The sequence below is a fragment of the Zosterops lateralis genome (assembly GCF_965231275.1).
Source record: "Zosterops lateralis genome assembly, chromosome: 17".
NCBI lineage: Eukaryota > Metazoa > Chordata > Aves > Passeriformes > Zosteropidae > Zosterops > Zosterops lateralis.
The window spans coordinates 11,007,307-11,022,074 of record NC_139777.1 but is presented as its reverse complement, the minus strand read 5'-3'; the positions used below and the strand labels follow the sequence as shown (position 1 = coordinate 11,022,074).

The 14,768-nt window shown below is 40.3% G+C and overlaps 1 protein-coding gene across 3 annotated transcripts in view; it reads right to left on the bottom strand.

Moving 5' to 3' along the window:
- CABIN1 (calcineurin binding protein 1) overlaps nucleotides 1–14,768 on the bottom strand; it is a 107,370-nt gene that overhangs the window by 51,339 nt on the left and 41,263 nt on the right. For all 3 annotated transcript variants that reach the window (XM_083874131.1, XM_083874133.1, XM_083874132.1), the window contains exons 29-30: nucleotides 14,431–14,762; nucleotides 8,681–8,794 (exon numbers count right to left, since the gene is read on the bottom strand). In XM_083874131.1, coding sequence (XP_083730257.1) covers nucleotides 8,681–8,794; nucleotides 14,431–14,762 — 446 coding nt within the window. The remainder of the gene's footprint in view (nucleotides 1–8,680; nucleotides 8,795–14,430; nucleotides 14,763–14,768) is intronic.

Genomic DNA, 14,768 nt, shown 5'->3' with positions numbered 1-14,768 from the left:
ACATGTATTTTAAAGACCTTTCATGGATCACCACCTTTAAAACTCTGTTCTCCTACTGTATTCAAAAACCTTAAGTTAGTTAAAAAATCCTGTTTAATTTTTTTTAAGAGGAAGGAAGCCAATCCAAGTGTAAAAGTAATCCCATTAAGTGCCTGAAGGTAGCTCTCCCACCCGTATCTGATACACAGCTAGCAGATGGAAAAATCAAATTATGGATTTATTCATTACACATTTGTAAAAGGACACTCATCACACAGTATTCACACAGCAAGCCTCCACTTCTCAAATACTGTCTAGAGTGGGTGGAATGGTTGCTGTTAGACTTTTAAGATCCGGGTTTAAAATGAACTGCTTTATGTCCTGTAACACACTACAATCTCCATGACAATCTCTCTTCCACAAAGCAATAGCTCCATTTATTTCAGGGTTATTTGCTCCCTTGCTTACCTTTGCCTAGAAATGCATCTACTCAACAAAAGAAGAAACTTTTCCTAGGGAAACAGAATGGAAAAAAATAGCTGTTTAATATCCACTGGCACAAGCGACAGTTCCAAAGCCCATGCTCGTATCTCCAGGGATTGAGATTTATTGGCATCTTTACTAGCTGGGCCTTGGAAGGCTGCAGAGTTGGCCAGGAAGAACAGTGTGTATATATTGAGGCAGAAAACTCTGTGAACGACGGACATTTTTCACTGATGAGTTCTGTTTTTCCAAGAGGATGGAGTGAAGAACTGTAAATAACATGTTGGGCAGAGGTTGAAAAAGTTATCTAGCTTTTTATAGGCAACTTTAAGGCTTCATTGCTTGCTGGGTTTCTGGGCACAAGCCAATCACTACGAAAGTTTCACTTGCACAGTTAACTCCTTGTTCACCTTTGGTCCCAGAGTTGGTTTTAAGGATGCCTAAGAGAGTGAGCACACATGAGAGCAAGTGAGAGAGAATGAGAGAACAAACTCCTCTCTACCCACTAAAAGTATTCTTGCAACTAAAATGTTAGAAAATCAGTGCACAGCGGATGGATGAGTAGAATGGCATTAACTTTACAAATGGAAAAATAAGGGGCAAAGATGGAAAATGGCTTTTTACTGACTAAAGAACAACCACCAAAGGTAAAGTCAGTAAAGAAATAATTTAAAATTAACTCTGACTGTAGGGACAACTTGTATCACACTCTCCTGCTTCTCCTTTCCCCAGCAGAGGCCATTTACCATGCTAAATAAGACACTAATTATGATTACTTGAATAAAATATGTGGATTTTTGAAAAGCTACCTTTTTCCACATAGAAACGGTTGGACACTTGGCCTATTTCAAACACATAAACCTCAGTAAATTCAATAGAGTCACTGATCTTTCATACATTCCATTTCATAAAATTGACTTTCAGTCATGGCTTGAGAAAAGGGTTGTACTCCCACTTCATTTTAATGAATCAGCTTGTCTAAAATTTAAGTGTTCATTAAAAACAAAACAAAAATCCCCCAGTTTCTAGATTTGATGCAAAAAATAACCCTGTAAATAAGAATCATATTTAATCAATACAAATATGTTTTCCTGAATCTGCAGACAGGTAAGACAATGATTTTTTTCAGGAGTTCCTCTATCCTATGGCTCAAGGAACATTCATTGATGAGTGCTGGAAGCATCACACCTGTAACATTGTTTTGTTCTGCAGAAGATACAGTGAAAGGAAATGGAGAAAATTAGCAAAGACCAAAAAGGAAGAAAAACAAGGAAAAGAGAATGGGAAAAGAGTGATTTGTTTGCATTTTTCAGTTTTCCAAAAGTTAGCTTGTACCGTAACCATAAAATATCAGCCATTTATACAGCTGACTGTATTTACAAATTAAGGCATATGATCATAGAATCATTTGGCTCAGAAGGGACTCCTGGAGGGTTTTTCATTTATTCCCAGCAGTTTTCCACACAGAAACGTCTTCAGCACACCAGAAATGGTTTCCTCACACAGATGAAGAACAATAGCTCTATAATGTCATTATTCAGGAACATAGGAAAAGCTATGAAATCCTTGTTAAAATTCCTGGGGCAGCAGGCCAGGCAGGCAGTGTGGCAGCTCCAGCCCACGTGAGGCAGAGCAGCAGGGCTGTGCTGTCTGTGCCTGAGGAGAGCTCTCCCAGCCCCTCTGCAGCACAGGCTCCACTGCAGGAGCCTCCTGAGCACAGCCCAGCCCTGCTGACAGCACCAGCTCCCAAACTGTCACAGCATCTCACCCAGGAGCTCGCTCCTCCTAGCACAAGGAGAAAATCTGTAGCAGAGAAATGCCTTTTATTTAACATCTGAATACTTCCCAGTCAGTGGAGAGCTGGCAGGAGGAGCTGCATTACTGAACAGCCCTTCCACAAAGCAGAGCACTGGCTGGTGCTGGGTCTGTTCCTGCCCAGGGAAAACACTGACATTTCATGCCTGTAATATGGCCATCTCCTCAAGAGATTAAAGACAATGCTATCTTCTAAAGTAGGGAGGAATTTAACCATCTCCTAACCAGATGTCCTTATCTATCTAGCCTAAGCACACAAAAGAAAAATAAGTAGTTGAAAAAAAATTAGATTGTTATTGTATGTTGTCATTATGGTATTGTTACTATTTTGTTTAGTGCAACTACACAGTGTCAGTGGTGGAGGGCACCTTTTCTAGACACTTGTTTCTGCATATTAGATGGTACTAATTCTAATAACTTGCTTCAAGCACTATCTAGTTGCTGGAATCAAAGTGGTTTTTTGGTTTTTTTTAAATGATTCCTTTATGGTTTCTGCTCCCTTGTGGTTGCATAAAAATGGTATCCAAAACACTCAGAAGTAAGAAGGGCAAAACAGGATAACTAAACCCTTGTGATTTCTGGGATGTCCCTTGTGATTTCTTTTTTTTTTAATTTGAATTGGCAACCCCTCGTACTCATTTTCACATGAAGCATTAGAAGCACTAAAAAGATCAACATTTTTTCAGAACCAATCATGATCATTAATTTTTTTAGAGCCTCCATATATGATTAAACCCCACCTCTCACCATGCTGAGAGCACAATCTCAACTCAATGGGTGGACAGTAAGTTTCTTCAAGTTTTTTCCATTTCCCCCCAGCCTGATTTAAATGGCAGTAGTTTGCTCAGAAGGCTCTTGTTCCACACATAGCAGATGTCTAGGAGCTGCAAGCACATTTGCCAACCAAAAAGAGACACATCAGCTATGAGCAGGAGGAGGGTAACTCGGATCTCTCACCAGCCAAGGACAGGAAGGAAAGCAGAGTGCTAACATTTCTACAAAAATGGTTTTAGTCTGCTATTGCCTGCAGTTTCAAGTTTTCAAGTACATAGCAGGTTTCAGTCAGGTTGTCTCAAGCTGCCCCATGGCCCTGAGTGCTGTTTGGGGCTTCTTCAAGCAAACATTAGTAGCAAACTCAGACTGGGCAGAACACACATCTAAAACAGGTACAGAGCACCACTAATGGACTTCCCTCTTCTCCTGGGATGATATATAACCAGTTGTCTCTAACAGAGACATGAAAGTCTGTAACAAATCTTTCATTTTAATCAAAGACATGAGAATCATTAATGCTGAGGCTACACTTCAGGAAATGGGAGAGAAACAAACAATGGCTGGATTGGATCAAAAGAAAATCTCATATATTCACTCAATGACATTTTTTTGACAGTGACCAGTAATGTATATCTATGGGAATGTATAAAAACAATTGAGGCATAAAATGGAATTTCCTTCATAGAACTGACCAATTCCAGGAGAGCTGAGGCATGTTGCCTGTTTGCCTCCTATACTGGGGACTTCATTAGAGCCTTCTTTTCTGCATCTCAAATTCACCTGTAGGGCTCTGGTCACAGAGAATCCCAAAACAGCACCCTGCTCTCCTTTTCAGAAACAACTTTCCTTCTAAGACAGGGAGATGTAACTCAGCCTGGAACACAACTAAGGGAAGAACCTGCTACACAGAGAGTACCAGAGAAAGCTCCCACTGGGTAACACCATGCTGTGTAGTAAGAACTACTTTTAGAAATTTGCAGCACCAACTTTAGACTTCAACTGCTCAGTGCCCAGAGCTTGCCCTTCTGTCAGCAGAGTCTCCTGCCAGTGCCCAGTCACACTTGGCATGAACAAAGGCAAAATAAAGGGAATTCACTGCTGTCTCCGGCTTCAGGCACTTAGTGGATGCCCCCACCTTCACTTGACCCTGCTTGCCCAGACCACAGAATGAAGGGCTTTACACATACTGAAGAGAATAAACACACTGCATTGCTTTTGGAATTAAAAATAGAACAATTATCCATAACAGTTTACAGCAAGACTTTGTGCACATCAATGTCTACACTCTAGTATATGGTGTGCATGCACAGCTTTTGTCTGTGGGGAACAGTTACCAAAGATGGACATGAAGATCTTTATTACGACAGATTATTATTACCATAGAAGATGTGCCAGGAAAACACAAATAGTGTATATTAAACCATATGGAGAACTTGCTGGTATGTGGAGCTCAACCACCAAAATGCTTCTTCCACAATTCCCACCTACCCACAGCCTGATCAATGCCCATCATCTCTGCACAAAGTTTAACTTCGTTTTATTAATAGTACCATGAAATCTGGATATATAAGGAAGTGCCCTACTATATAAAGCAATATATTGGGATTTTTTTCTTCCTGCTGAAATAATTTCTAATTTAGTTACTATAGAAACCATCCTGCAGCCATCCTAGAAAAATTCTCTGTATATATTTACACTCACACTGAGAAAAAGAAGAGAAGTAAAGCTGGAATGTACCTGTACATGTGAGAGAGAAATGGCCAAACAAAACAGATTTGACAGTAATTTATAGGAACACAGCTAAAACTCCTTAAAATCTAACAGCATTCATATGATTGCCATCACTAACAAAGCCATGAACATGCAAAAACCTCTGCTCACAGAAAATCAGGGCCTTTCTTTACTGCTCAGGAAACAAATGAGTACAATAATGCAGTAACACTATTTTTTCTTAGAAGTGAAAAAGGGAAGTTCTGAGCATCCTGACATTATTCTAATATGTCAAATGAGAAGAAGTCAGGGCTAACTGAACATGTCTTTTTTGCTCATTTAAGTTGCAGGTGAGTGACAGCTAACAAATTATACAACAGCCCGTGACACACAGATCCAGACCAGCAGTTCTGCAGTAGAATTTAACAAGAGACAGCTTTACCCAGGTTTATTTCTTTTCATACAGTGCTGTCATAAACATTTCATAAATAATTCTACTAGGAGTATGCATGATTTATAAAATGTCTGGGAGGAGCTGCTAGCTTTCTCTCTTGCACTCTGTTGTTTGTACTTGTAAAATTGAGTCAGCTGTAATTTCAACAACCCTAAATCTTCTCTATGAGAGATTAAAAACACCAGTGCTACTTGCTGTAGAAGAAAAAGGTATTCCAGTAGTAAAGTATCTACTGAAAACCACTGAGACATGCATTTAACTCTTCTGTATCATGAAGGCTGAAGAGTTCCCAAAACAGAAAACTAAAGGCATTTTATGGAAGCAAATAAACACTTTGGGTAAAAGGTTTCTGTTGGAAATAACCCTGGGGGACATTAATAGGCTTAGAAAATCTTAGGGTTGGCCATTTAATTTCTAAGATTAGATGAGACTACTTTTGCAGAGTGCTAGAATTTGTGTTTTATCACCCGAGCCTGTATGTGAAGACAGGAGCTGGGACAGTGGGCTGCAGCACCATCTGCACAGGGGATGACACACCAGAGCTCTGACCCAGATGGTGCAGCTCAGTCTCTTCCCCACTGCCTGGCTGGGAGCTTTGCATGAGAACAGAAGAGTTGTGGTTTAACCCAGGCAAGGTCAGTGCAGAGCTGAGAGGTTGTTTTCCAAGTTGTTCAGAGATTTAGGTTTGTCCAATTCTGGAATGTCAGCTGACACCACCAGCTTTTTGTCATGGGCACTTGTAGCCCTTTCCCTCTCAGATCTGGATTTTCTCACTCTGCTAAGTCTGTGTCATCTGTTCTGGATTAATGCCACATGCTTCACACAATGTTACTTGAAGAGGATTTTGAAAATATAGCTGGGTAGAAAATGAGACCACCAAAATATTTTATCATGCTAAACTCGAGCCTGTTACCAGGAAGACTGACCTACATGCATGCAGGAATAAGTCGAGCTGTCCCCACAGCTGAGACACTGGACTTTGTCCCCAAACCAAAATTTCTAAAGCCTGGAGACAGTGGTCTGCATGGAGGACTCCAGACTAACACCACCTTTGTATGTTGACAGACACAAGTTCAAACTGAGAATATAATTTACAAATAACTTCTATCTTTTCTACCAGTATTCCCAATATACTGCACTGGGCCAGCATATGCCTTTTGTTGAAGGTTCTCTTTTCTTTCAAAGTGTCCCTAATTTCTGATTAAAGAAATCAATTATGGGAATCAACTTTTTGTTGATTTACAAAATAACATTATTATACTGCTGTCTAGTATCTATACTAGCACTTTTCATCCTTCAGAGTATAAAAATCATCAGTATGCAGAGTAAGAAATAATTACTTTCTGAAATAATGCTAGCAGATTCCACCTAGGAATATGGTGGAATCTCTTTAAATTAAATTAGCTAACATTAACATTCAAAAACTAGACAAGATTTAGGTCAACCACTATCTCTATTAATGTGATAATTCACATTTTCAAGTAGAAACACTCCCTTATACACACCTCTCACTTCCCTACTGCTCATCTTCCTCATACATTAAAACTTTTGACATTTAACCCTGCAGAGATGAACAAGTCAGCCTTGATCATGCAAAGTTCACACTTGGCTTGAAGCATGTTGAATAATTCCATTTATTTCCAGGAGAATACTCTGCGCTGTGTGAATCTGAGCCCAAGCATTCAGCAGTGTGAGGGGCTAATCACAGCAGGATTTTTGTAGGGAAAACTGGCAGACAGTGCAGGGAAATCAGCACAAAGCCATGTAGCCATCAATCAGGTCACTACTGTTTAGTCTGCCCTATCAGGCTGTGCCCTGCCTTCAGCTGGGATAGAGTTAATTCTATTCCTAGCAGCTGGTATACAGAGCTGTGTTTTGGAGTCAGTGTGAGAATAATGTTGATAACACACTGATGTTGTAGTTGTTGCTAAGCAGTGCTTACTCTAAATCAGTTTCCCAGGCTCTGCCAGTGAGGAAGTGCACAAGAAGCTGGGAAGGAGCACAGCCAGGAAAGCTGACTGGAACTGGCCAAAGGCTGGAACAGAGGTATGTACACAGACCAGTATAGAAACTGGGGGAAGCTGGCTGGGAGGGGGCCATTGCTGTGGGGAACTGGTACAGCAGTCAGCAGGTACTGAGCAGCTGTTTGTGCATCACTCATTTTTCTTAGGTTTTATTCCTCTCTGTTTCTTATCTCCCTTTTCATTACTATTATTATAATATTTTTTCTTTCAAATTTTTAACTGATCTTAGTCCATGGGCTTTACCTTTTTTCTGATTCTCCTCCCCATCCCATGGAGGGTATGGGAGGGGAGTGATCAGATGGGTGTATGGTATTTAGTTGCTGGTTCCAGAAAGAAGCAATGATATAGAAACCCTTTTTGCAGACTGATCCATGAATCAATTTTGAACCATTGTCAATATTCCTTAGGTGTTCAACCCACCTGAAGGACTAAAATCAGAGAAGAGCACTTACCTTGTACTTAAAAGAGGTTTGCAGAGAGGTGCTAATTAACACAACATACAGCAAAAATGAAGATAGATGTTAACAGATATAAAGCTAAAATAAATTTCAAAATTCCAACATTAAAACAGAAGTACTGGATGGGAAAGCAGAGACACAAAACTTTGTCACTGCCATCACAGGCAACCACATAACAGATGTGGACTGTACTCAGCCCAGACGGACAAGCAGAGCATCTCCAGGCTCTCACCACGAACTGCAAACCAGAACTGCTGAAGAATCATACCACAAAAGAACAAAAAGCAAAACCCCTGGGACATACCACAGAAAAGCCAAAGATAGCAAAGACAACAGCAGTGTGTAAGTGGCAATCACAGCCGGGAATTTGATAGATATATGATAAATGCCCATGTGAGTCTCAGAGCATTCTGTGTCCCACATCAGTGAGAGGCACAGACACCCCTGTGCCAGTGATCACAGACACAGGGACAGTCTCTGCGACACTGCTGCTGCTTCACTCTGGGGCTTGGAGACACTTTCTGCTGAGCCAAGCTACAGAGAGCAGAGCAAAAGAAAGCTCCTTCCAACTCTGGAGATTTCTCCCAGCAAACAGCACTATTTTTCTATCATGAGAAGTGCAATTTTAGTTGAGAAACAATAAACAAGAGGATAATTAAGATGAAATTTAAAAATCAGAATATTTAAAGAGGGCTCAGCCATCAAATAGATCATAAATGATGCATAACTGAAAAAATGTTGGTGCTTCTCTCCCCATATTTTCAAGCTCACCAGAAATAATCCTTCTAGTGTGGTTCCCTTCAAGAGATATTCACCCAGTAAATATCTCTGTAACTCTCTTTTCCTTCAGCTGCTCACGGCTTGTTTAACAGGCCTGAGTGGAATTCCACATCCCCATCCCTCTGCAAACCTCTGCAATGAGAAGCAGGTGTTGCAGGGATGGCTGAGAAGGAGGGCTGTGTTTAGCAGCTGTGTAAACTTACGTTGAAGAAGTTGGTCTTGTTCCTCTCGCAGAAGAGGCCCTGTGCAGGCATGTGCTTCAGCTGCTGCCAGGGCACCCCGCTGCCCAGCAGCACGTCCCGAGCCCACTGCAGGTTCTGTGGACAACAACAGCCAGGTCAGTGGTGCCCAGGGCATGGAAATGCCACCAAAGGTCAAAGTACAGAACAAAGTACACTTTTGTTTATTAACCCGCAGTGTCTTTTCTCGTTTTCCACACACTTGGTGTTCCAACAGTATTTGTTGTCCCCACACACTCCCTGGAAACACTCCCAGCTCTTCCCTCGGGCCAAGCACCTGCAGGGAATACCCACCAGGGCTGAGGCCTTGACCCTCAGCTTAAACTGCAGCCTTCTTTTAGGGGGGTGCTGAAATCAGACCTTTCAGCCTGGTTACCTAATTAGCCCTACCCAGCCATTGCCCTCCATGTAAATTCACTTAACCTCCCTGGAAATTCCAGGACTGTCATCAAACTTGGTTAATAGCACTCAATCAATTAACAAGCAAGTATCAGTAGGGGACTAAATGATAGATGACAACCAAAAATTGATAAAAGCTCTATCTCCCTAAGAGTTCAGTGCATGAACTTCTCTTGTGTAGCTGAGAACTAGAGACAGCTGTTGGCTCCAGGCAAAATGTTACCAACAGATGGGACAATTATTAATTGTGAGATTTCACTGATGAAAGCTTTGCTTTACTTCATTTTTTATTTCAGGGTTCAAAAGTAGCATTAGAGTCGCATTTGACCAGCTTTTGTACAGAAAACTTCTCAACAGAGGACATGAAAGGAAGAAGAAGATGTTTGGTTCATAGAGACAAATGAGAATGTTGCACTCTGGCTTTTGTTCTGTGGACTGGAAATACACTTCTGTGAGTCATAAATGTGATTAAATCATGTCCATCCAAGAAGCATATTCCAGTTGTAATATCTTTTTTTTTGTGTGTGTGTATGTGTTGGGGTGAGGGGGTTATTAGAAAAGTTCTTATCCTATGCTCCAGATTATTTTTGTTTGTGAGACCCTGGTGAAACAGCAAAAGCTCTGCTCAATCATCAGTGCCTTTGTGCTAATGACAGTAATCATGCAGAAATCTCCAATGTCTTACCAGAACTGGAGCATCCCCTCTAGCAAAATGCTGATTATGGATTCATGTGCAAGAGAACTGAACACTGGCAATAATAAACAGATATTTATGGCTGTCAAAAATCCCTCATTCCAAGAGCTCATAGAGGTACTTACACAGGACCTTCATGATTATAGTGCAGCAAAATCAAGGGGATTTGGACAGCTTTGTTTTGGTATGGAACAAATATATATTCACTCCTAAACATCACAAGGTACTTTCTGGCTGGTCATGGGAATCAGTAAATTTAATTATTATCACTGAGTGTCAAATTTAACTAAGACTGAAGAAAGCAAAGGGTGTAAACTCAGCTGCAAACTAACTTTTGTCTACATAACTTCTTTTGTCATATGTATTTCTGTAATCCTGTTAACCTAATCCTGGAAAATACTTGGAACTACATACAGAAGAAAATACAACACAGGAGAACCTACAAAAATCTGGTCTTCCATGAAAGTCATCTTATTTTGAATAAAATCAGAATCCAACAAAAATAAGCCTATTGGAACATCCAAGATCCAGGCACATAAAATGGTTTATTTTGTGCTAGTTGTAGTCATCAGAAATGTAAGTTATTCCAAGTGTGAAAATGAAGTAAAACTTGCCTAGCGTGTGGTAATCTGAATCTTACAGTTAAAACTATCACATAAAAATTCAAGGAAAACAAAAACCCTTAAGAAAGTTACCATCCCACCACAAAGCTTAAATCTAAAATCCCAGTCTAAAGAAATGTGAGCTGTGGATGTAATTCCCCAATGGAAGTTCTACAAGGAAAAGGTTAAGAGATCATTAATTGTCTCATTAATTGTAGCCTCATGCTCTGGTGCTGAGATGTGCTGTGCACATTACACTGACCATCCACAGGCATGTGTTGGGTACACATAATTCACAGGCTTTTATTGAACAAGATGATGGCACTAGCCCAGCTAGGAGGAGAAAAGATCATTCAGACAAATGGGGCAATTACACGGTAACTTCACACAATCAAAGCTAATAGGAATAAAAGACATAGTTACAGATTTTCCACTACCCTTCTCCTTAAATCAGCATGATCACTTATTCCCAGCAAATATGCCTGAGCAGGTTTCAACTCATTAGATTTCACAGAGTCTGCTCTGCTTGGTTTTCAGTTGATGAAGTTATTAGGAGTGGGTGAAGGGATCCAGGACACAGCAAAAAGGATTTATTCTCCTTGGCACACTGCTTGCCAGTCTGAAATGCTGGATTTGGCTGTCTGACTCAGGGCCATTATGAAATACTCTTTCCAGTTCAGCTGTTGCCTCCCACATCTTTATCACCCCAAGATTCAAAGACAAGATGACTGACAGGGTACAGTAACTTGCAAAAAAGCTGAAGTAGAAAAGGAAAAGCTCTTAGGGTCAACCAAGTGAAACTCTGAGTCACCTGAGATGGATACCCCGTAACTCAATGGTGTCAGAAGCACCTTGCCCTAAATTGGAAACTCCACAAAAGTGTTTCTGAGAGGTGAAAAAACCACTCCAGTATACTTTAATCCTTCCCTCTCACTTCATTTATAGTCCATTAGAAGGCTTTGTCTCAAAAACTTCCTCCTACTCCAGCACCAAATAAAAGCAAAATAAAAAGACAACTGATTTGAAGGGTGGCCTTTTAAATGAACTGTTATCATCAAACTGTTTCTACTTGAACTGATTACATCTATTATGGTTCCAGATTATGTCTGTATCTATTAAGCCTGCATACATCTAATCTTGCAATTTCTACATGCATGTATTATGCCTGGTTTGACTAACTTGTCCCATCACTGACCTCATGTCACACCCAACATCCATTTCCCCATTAAGGGCTCTGCTAATAACAGACATTGCAGAACATACAAACTTAAAAACTCACACAAACAGTCTTTGAGCGGATTCTTCCAGGATTTACAGAGCACTTCTTCTTTTGAGATTTAAAAAAAGCAAGTAAGTAAATATTTTTATTTCCTGACAACCTGCTGGTTACAGATGATCAGACCAGTTCCACATACGGATCCATAAGGACCATAAGGAGAACACTTTTCACAAAGTTACATTGACAGTGTCTTGCCAAGTCCTAACTTCTCCTTCCAAACAGTGCCAACATTCATTCTGGAGGTAAAAATCACAAAGGATGAAGACTTTACATCAAGACAGTGTTAATGGGAAACTGAAACTACTGCCCAAACTGGCAATGAAGTAATTTCTGAACATTCATCTCTACTTCCCTGCACACTTACTCCTACTAAAAACAGCTATGTATAAATTTGTTCTGATAACAGACTAAAACAAAGAAAAATAGACTCCAAATATTAAGCTGGATTTTGCAGGGGAAAAAAACCCCAACAGAACATGTAGCCAAACAAAATGTTCAAAGAGTTTGAAAGGATGTTTAAAACAAAAAAAGCACTCAACGACTATCTTCACTGATCTCAAAACAGCAAAACCAGGGAAACTGTGAAATGGGAGAAAACAGATTGCATATGGAAAACTTGTTTTTCTATGCACTATGGAGACCTGCCAATCCTCTCCTTTTCCCAGCCAACCATGAATTTTGGCCATCAGTCTAAATTCTTCACACAAATTCCTGGCGTTGGAACCCAAATGCTGAATTTTCCAAGATGGTTATATGCATTTAAAAATTAATCTCAGTTTTCTAAAATTTCCCAATCTGCCCCCCAACAACACAACCTGATGTAATTTGTCTCATTTTTTAAATCAGGCTTAATGTAAGCATAAGTCTTACTCCAGTTACTGCTGACAATGCTTAGATCCAATTTGTGTTTTAAGTTTGTGCAGGAGTATAACTTCCACTAAAGACACAGCAATGTGCCATTAAAACACAGACACTGGACATTGCTCTACAAAAGAACCTGGATGAGTCATTAAAGAAATAAAATGTAAAACACATGTGAAAATATGCAGTGCACATATATCAATAAGAAGATTTTTTTGGGTTTTTGCCATGTCAAGTGGCTGTTTCTTATGCAGGGAAGTAATAAAAAAGGACAGTGAAACCCAAAAATGCTCATTGAAGCCAGCATGGGAACTACTAGGCTCAAACAGGCAGGATTCAGTTTTTCTGAGTTCCAAGAGGAAACAGATTTAGACAACAATGTGTGTTTCACATAGAAATCCATCACTGAGTTGATATTTATATAAGGAGGAAGATATAAAAAGCAAAAGAGAAAGCTTCATCAGGGAAAAATAATAGAGGAAAATATTTTGCAAGTAGTTCCTCAGGCAAGGACATGCTATTTGAACCAATAAATTGAAAACAGGCAGCTTTTTTTGTTGAATGTTGATACAAAATCATGTCAGCAACAGTAATGACAGATTGCAGGAATCTATGGCTCCTATTCATGATTAGCTCCATGGAAAAATTAACAACTGTTACATACAAACAGCATAAGAATGTTTTCAAAACAGGCTCAGTATAAAAAAGGGTGATATTTTCCTGGATAATCACTCTACAGACAAATGGAATATTCATCACCTTCCAGTAGGATGGTAAGACTTGCTTGTGCTCACTTTGCAGTGACACTGGTGATGTTTCCTGCTTCAAGGCCAGGGATACAATTTGTTTCCCTCCCTGTTGTTCCCATAAGCTTCAGTACTGGTGGGGAAGAAAATTCAGGAAGCCATGCAGAGCAGCATGTGATCTAATACCAGACTTCCAAATATAAAATCTGCGAATTCAAACCTTGATTATGACAAATAGTAAAATATCTCTGATCATTTCAATGTACTATTCCTACATATTTCAGCAACAAAGACCCAGGATACCCAGAAAGTTCATCAGTGTCACATGATGTGTTTACACAATACTGATTAATTTCTGCTCCAAGTCACTTTTCAGTCCACTTATTCAGTAAAATAAATAATTGCTGTCATTTTTATGAGAACATCTTAATTTATGTGACATATCTAAAATGTAATTCTCTGCTGAATGACAGAAAATTAGTTCAGTAGTAAAAAAAGACATTTTCTCCTTAACTGACCTCACATATGAGCCAATCTAGGTGCTAAAGAGTTCTCAGAGTGTAATTTCACTCCAAACTGCATTGAACAAGGTGTATTTTAACACTGAGAATTGTGCACCAGCACCAGTGGCAGCACAGCTGGTTTGCTTGGGCTCAGCAACATCCACAGATCCACTGGGATGACAAAATCTAAGATTTTAAAACTTCCACTGTAGTATCCAGATAAACCCTAGTACAACTCAGGCATACACCCATTTAGCAAATACACCTGACTAGGACAAGAGAAAAATCACATCTAAATAGGTTTTCTGTTCTGAATCCTCCTTTTGAACAATATCAACACATGCATGTTTCTCCAGATGGCTGCTCTCTAAATTTATTTCAGGATTCTCTAAACCGTGTCCCTCTGCATGAGTTTCCAAATGATGGTGCAAAATTTATGGGTAGAAAATGCAGTCCCAGAGCAGGTCTGGGTCTGTAGGAAAAGGCCTGGAAATAAAAAGCTTCATTAGCACCCAAAGGATGGATTGATCTGGCATATTGTGCTCAGTCACATCACCATGTGAGAACAGTAATCTGCCAGCAGTTAGAGAAACAAGTGAAATAGATGAAAGGCACTCTGTCAGAGCTCACCTTGTGTGTTTTGCTGTAGGTGTAGAGGTAGGCCAGCCTGTAGAGGCTCTTGTAGTGCTGGGGGAAGCGGCTGAGGCACAGGCAGAAGGAGGAGATGCACTGCTCCGTCAGGAACTTGCGCTGCTCCTCCAGGTCTGCGGGGAGCCCGTGGGGAAACTCAGATGTGTCCTCTGCACAAGGGTCACCTCTCTTCTTGCAGTCCCACTGTGAGCCTGAGGGGATGGCAGCTTTCAGGGGATTGCCAGAAGGATCCACCACCAGTTTTTGGCCAGTAGGCTCAGCAGGATCGTAACATTCTGAGGTCTCCAGCAGCTCCTCTGACTTTCCTGCAGCTGGAA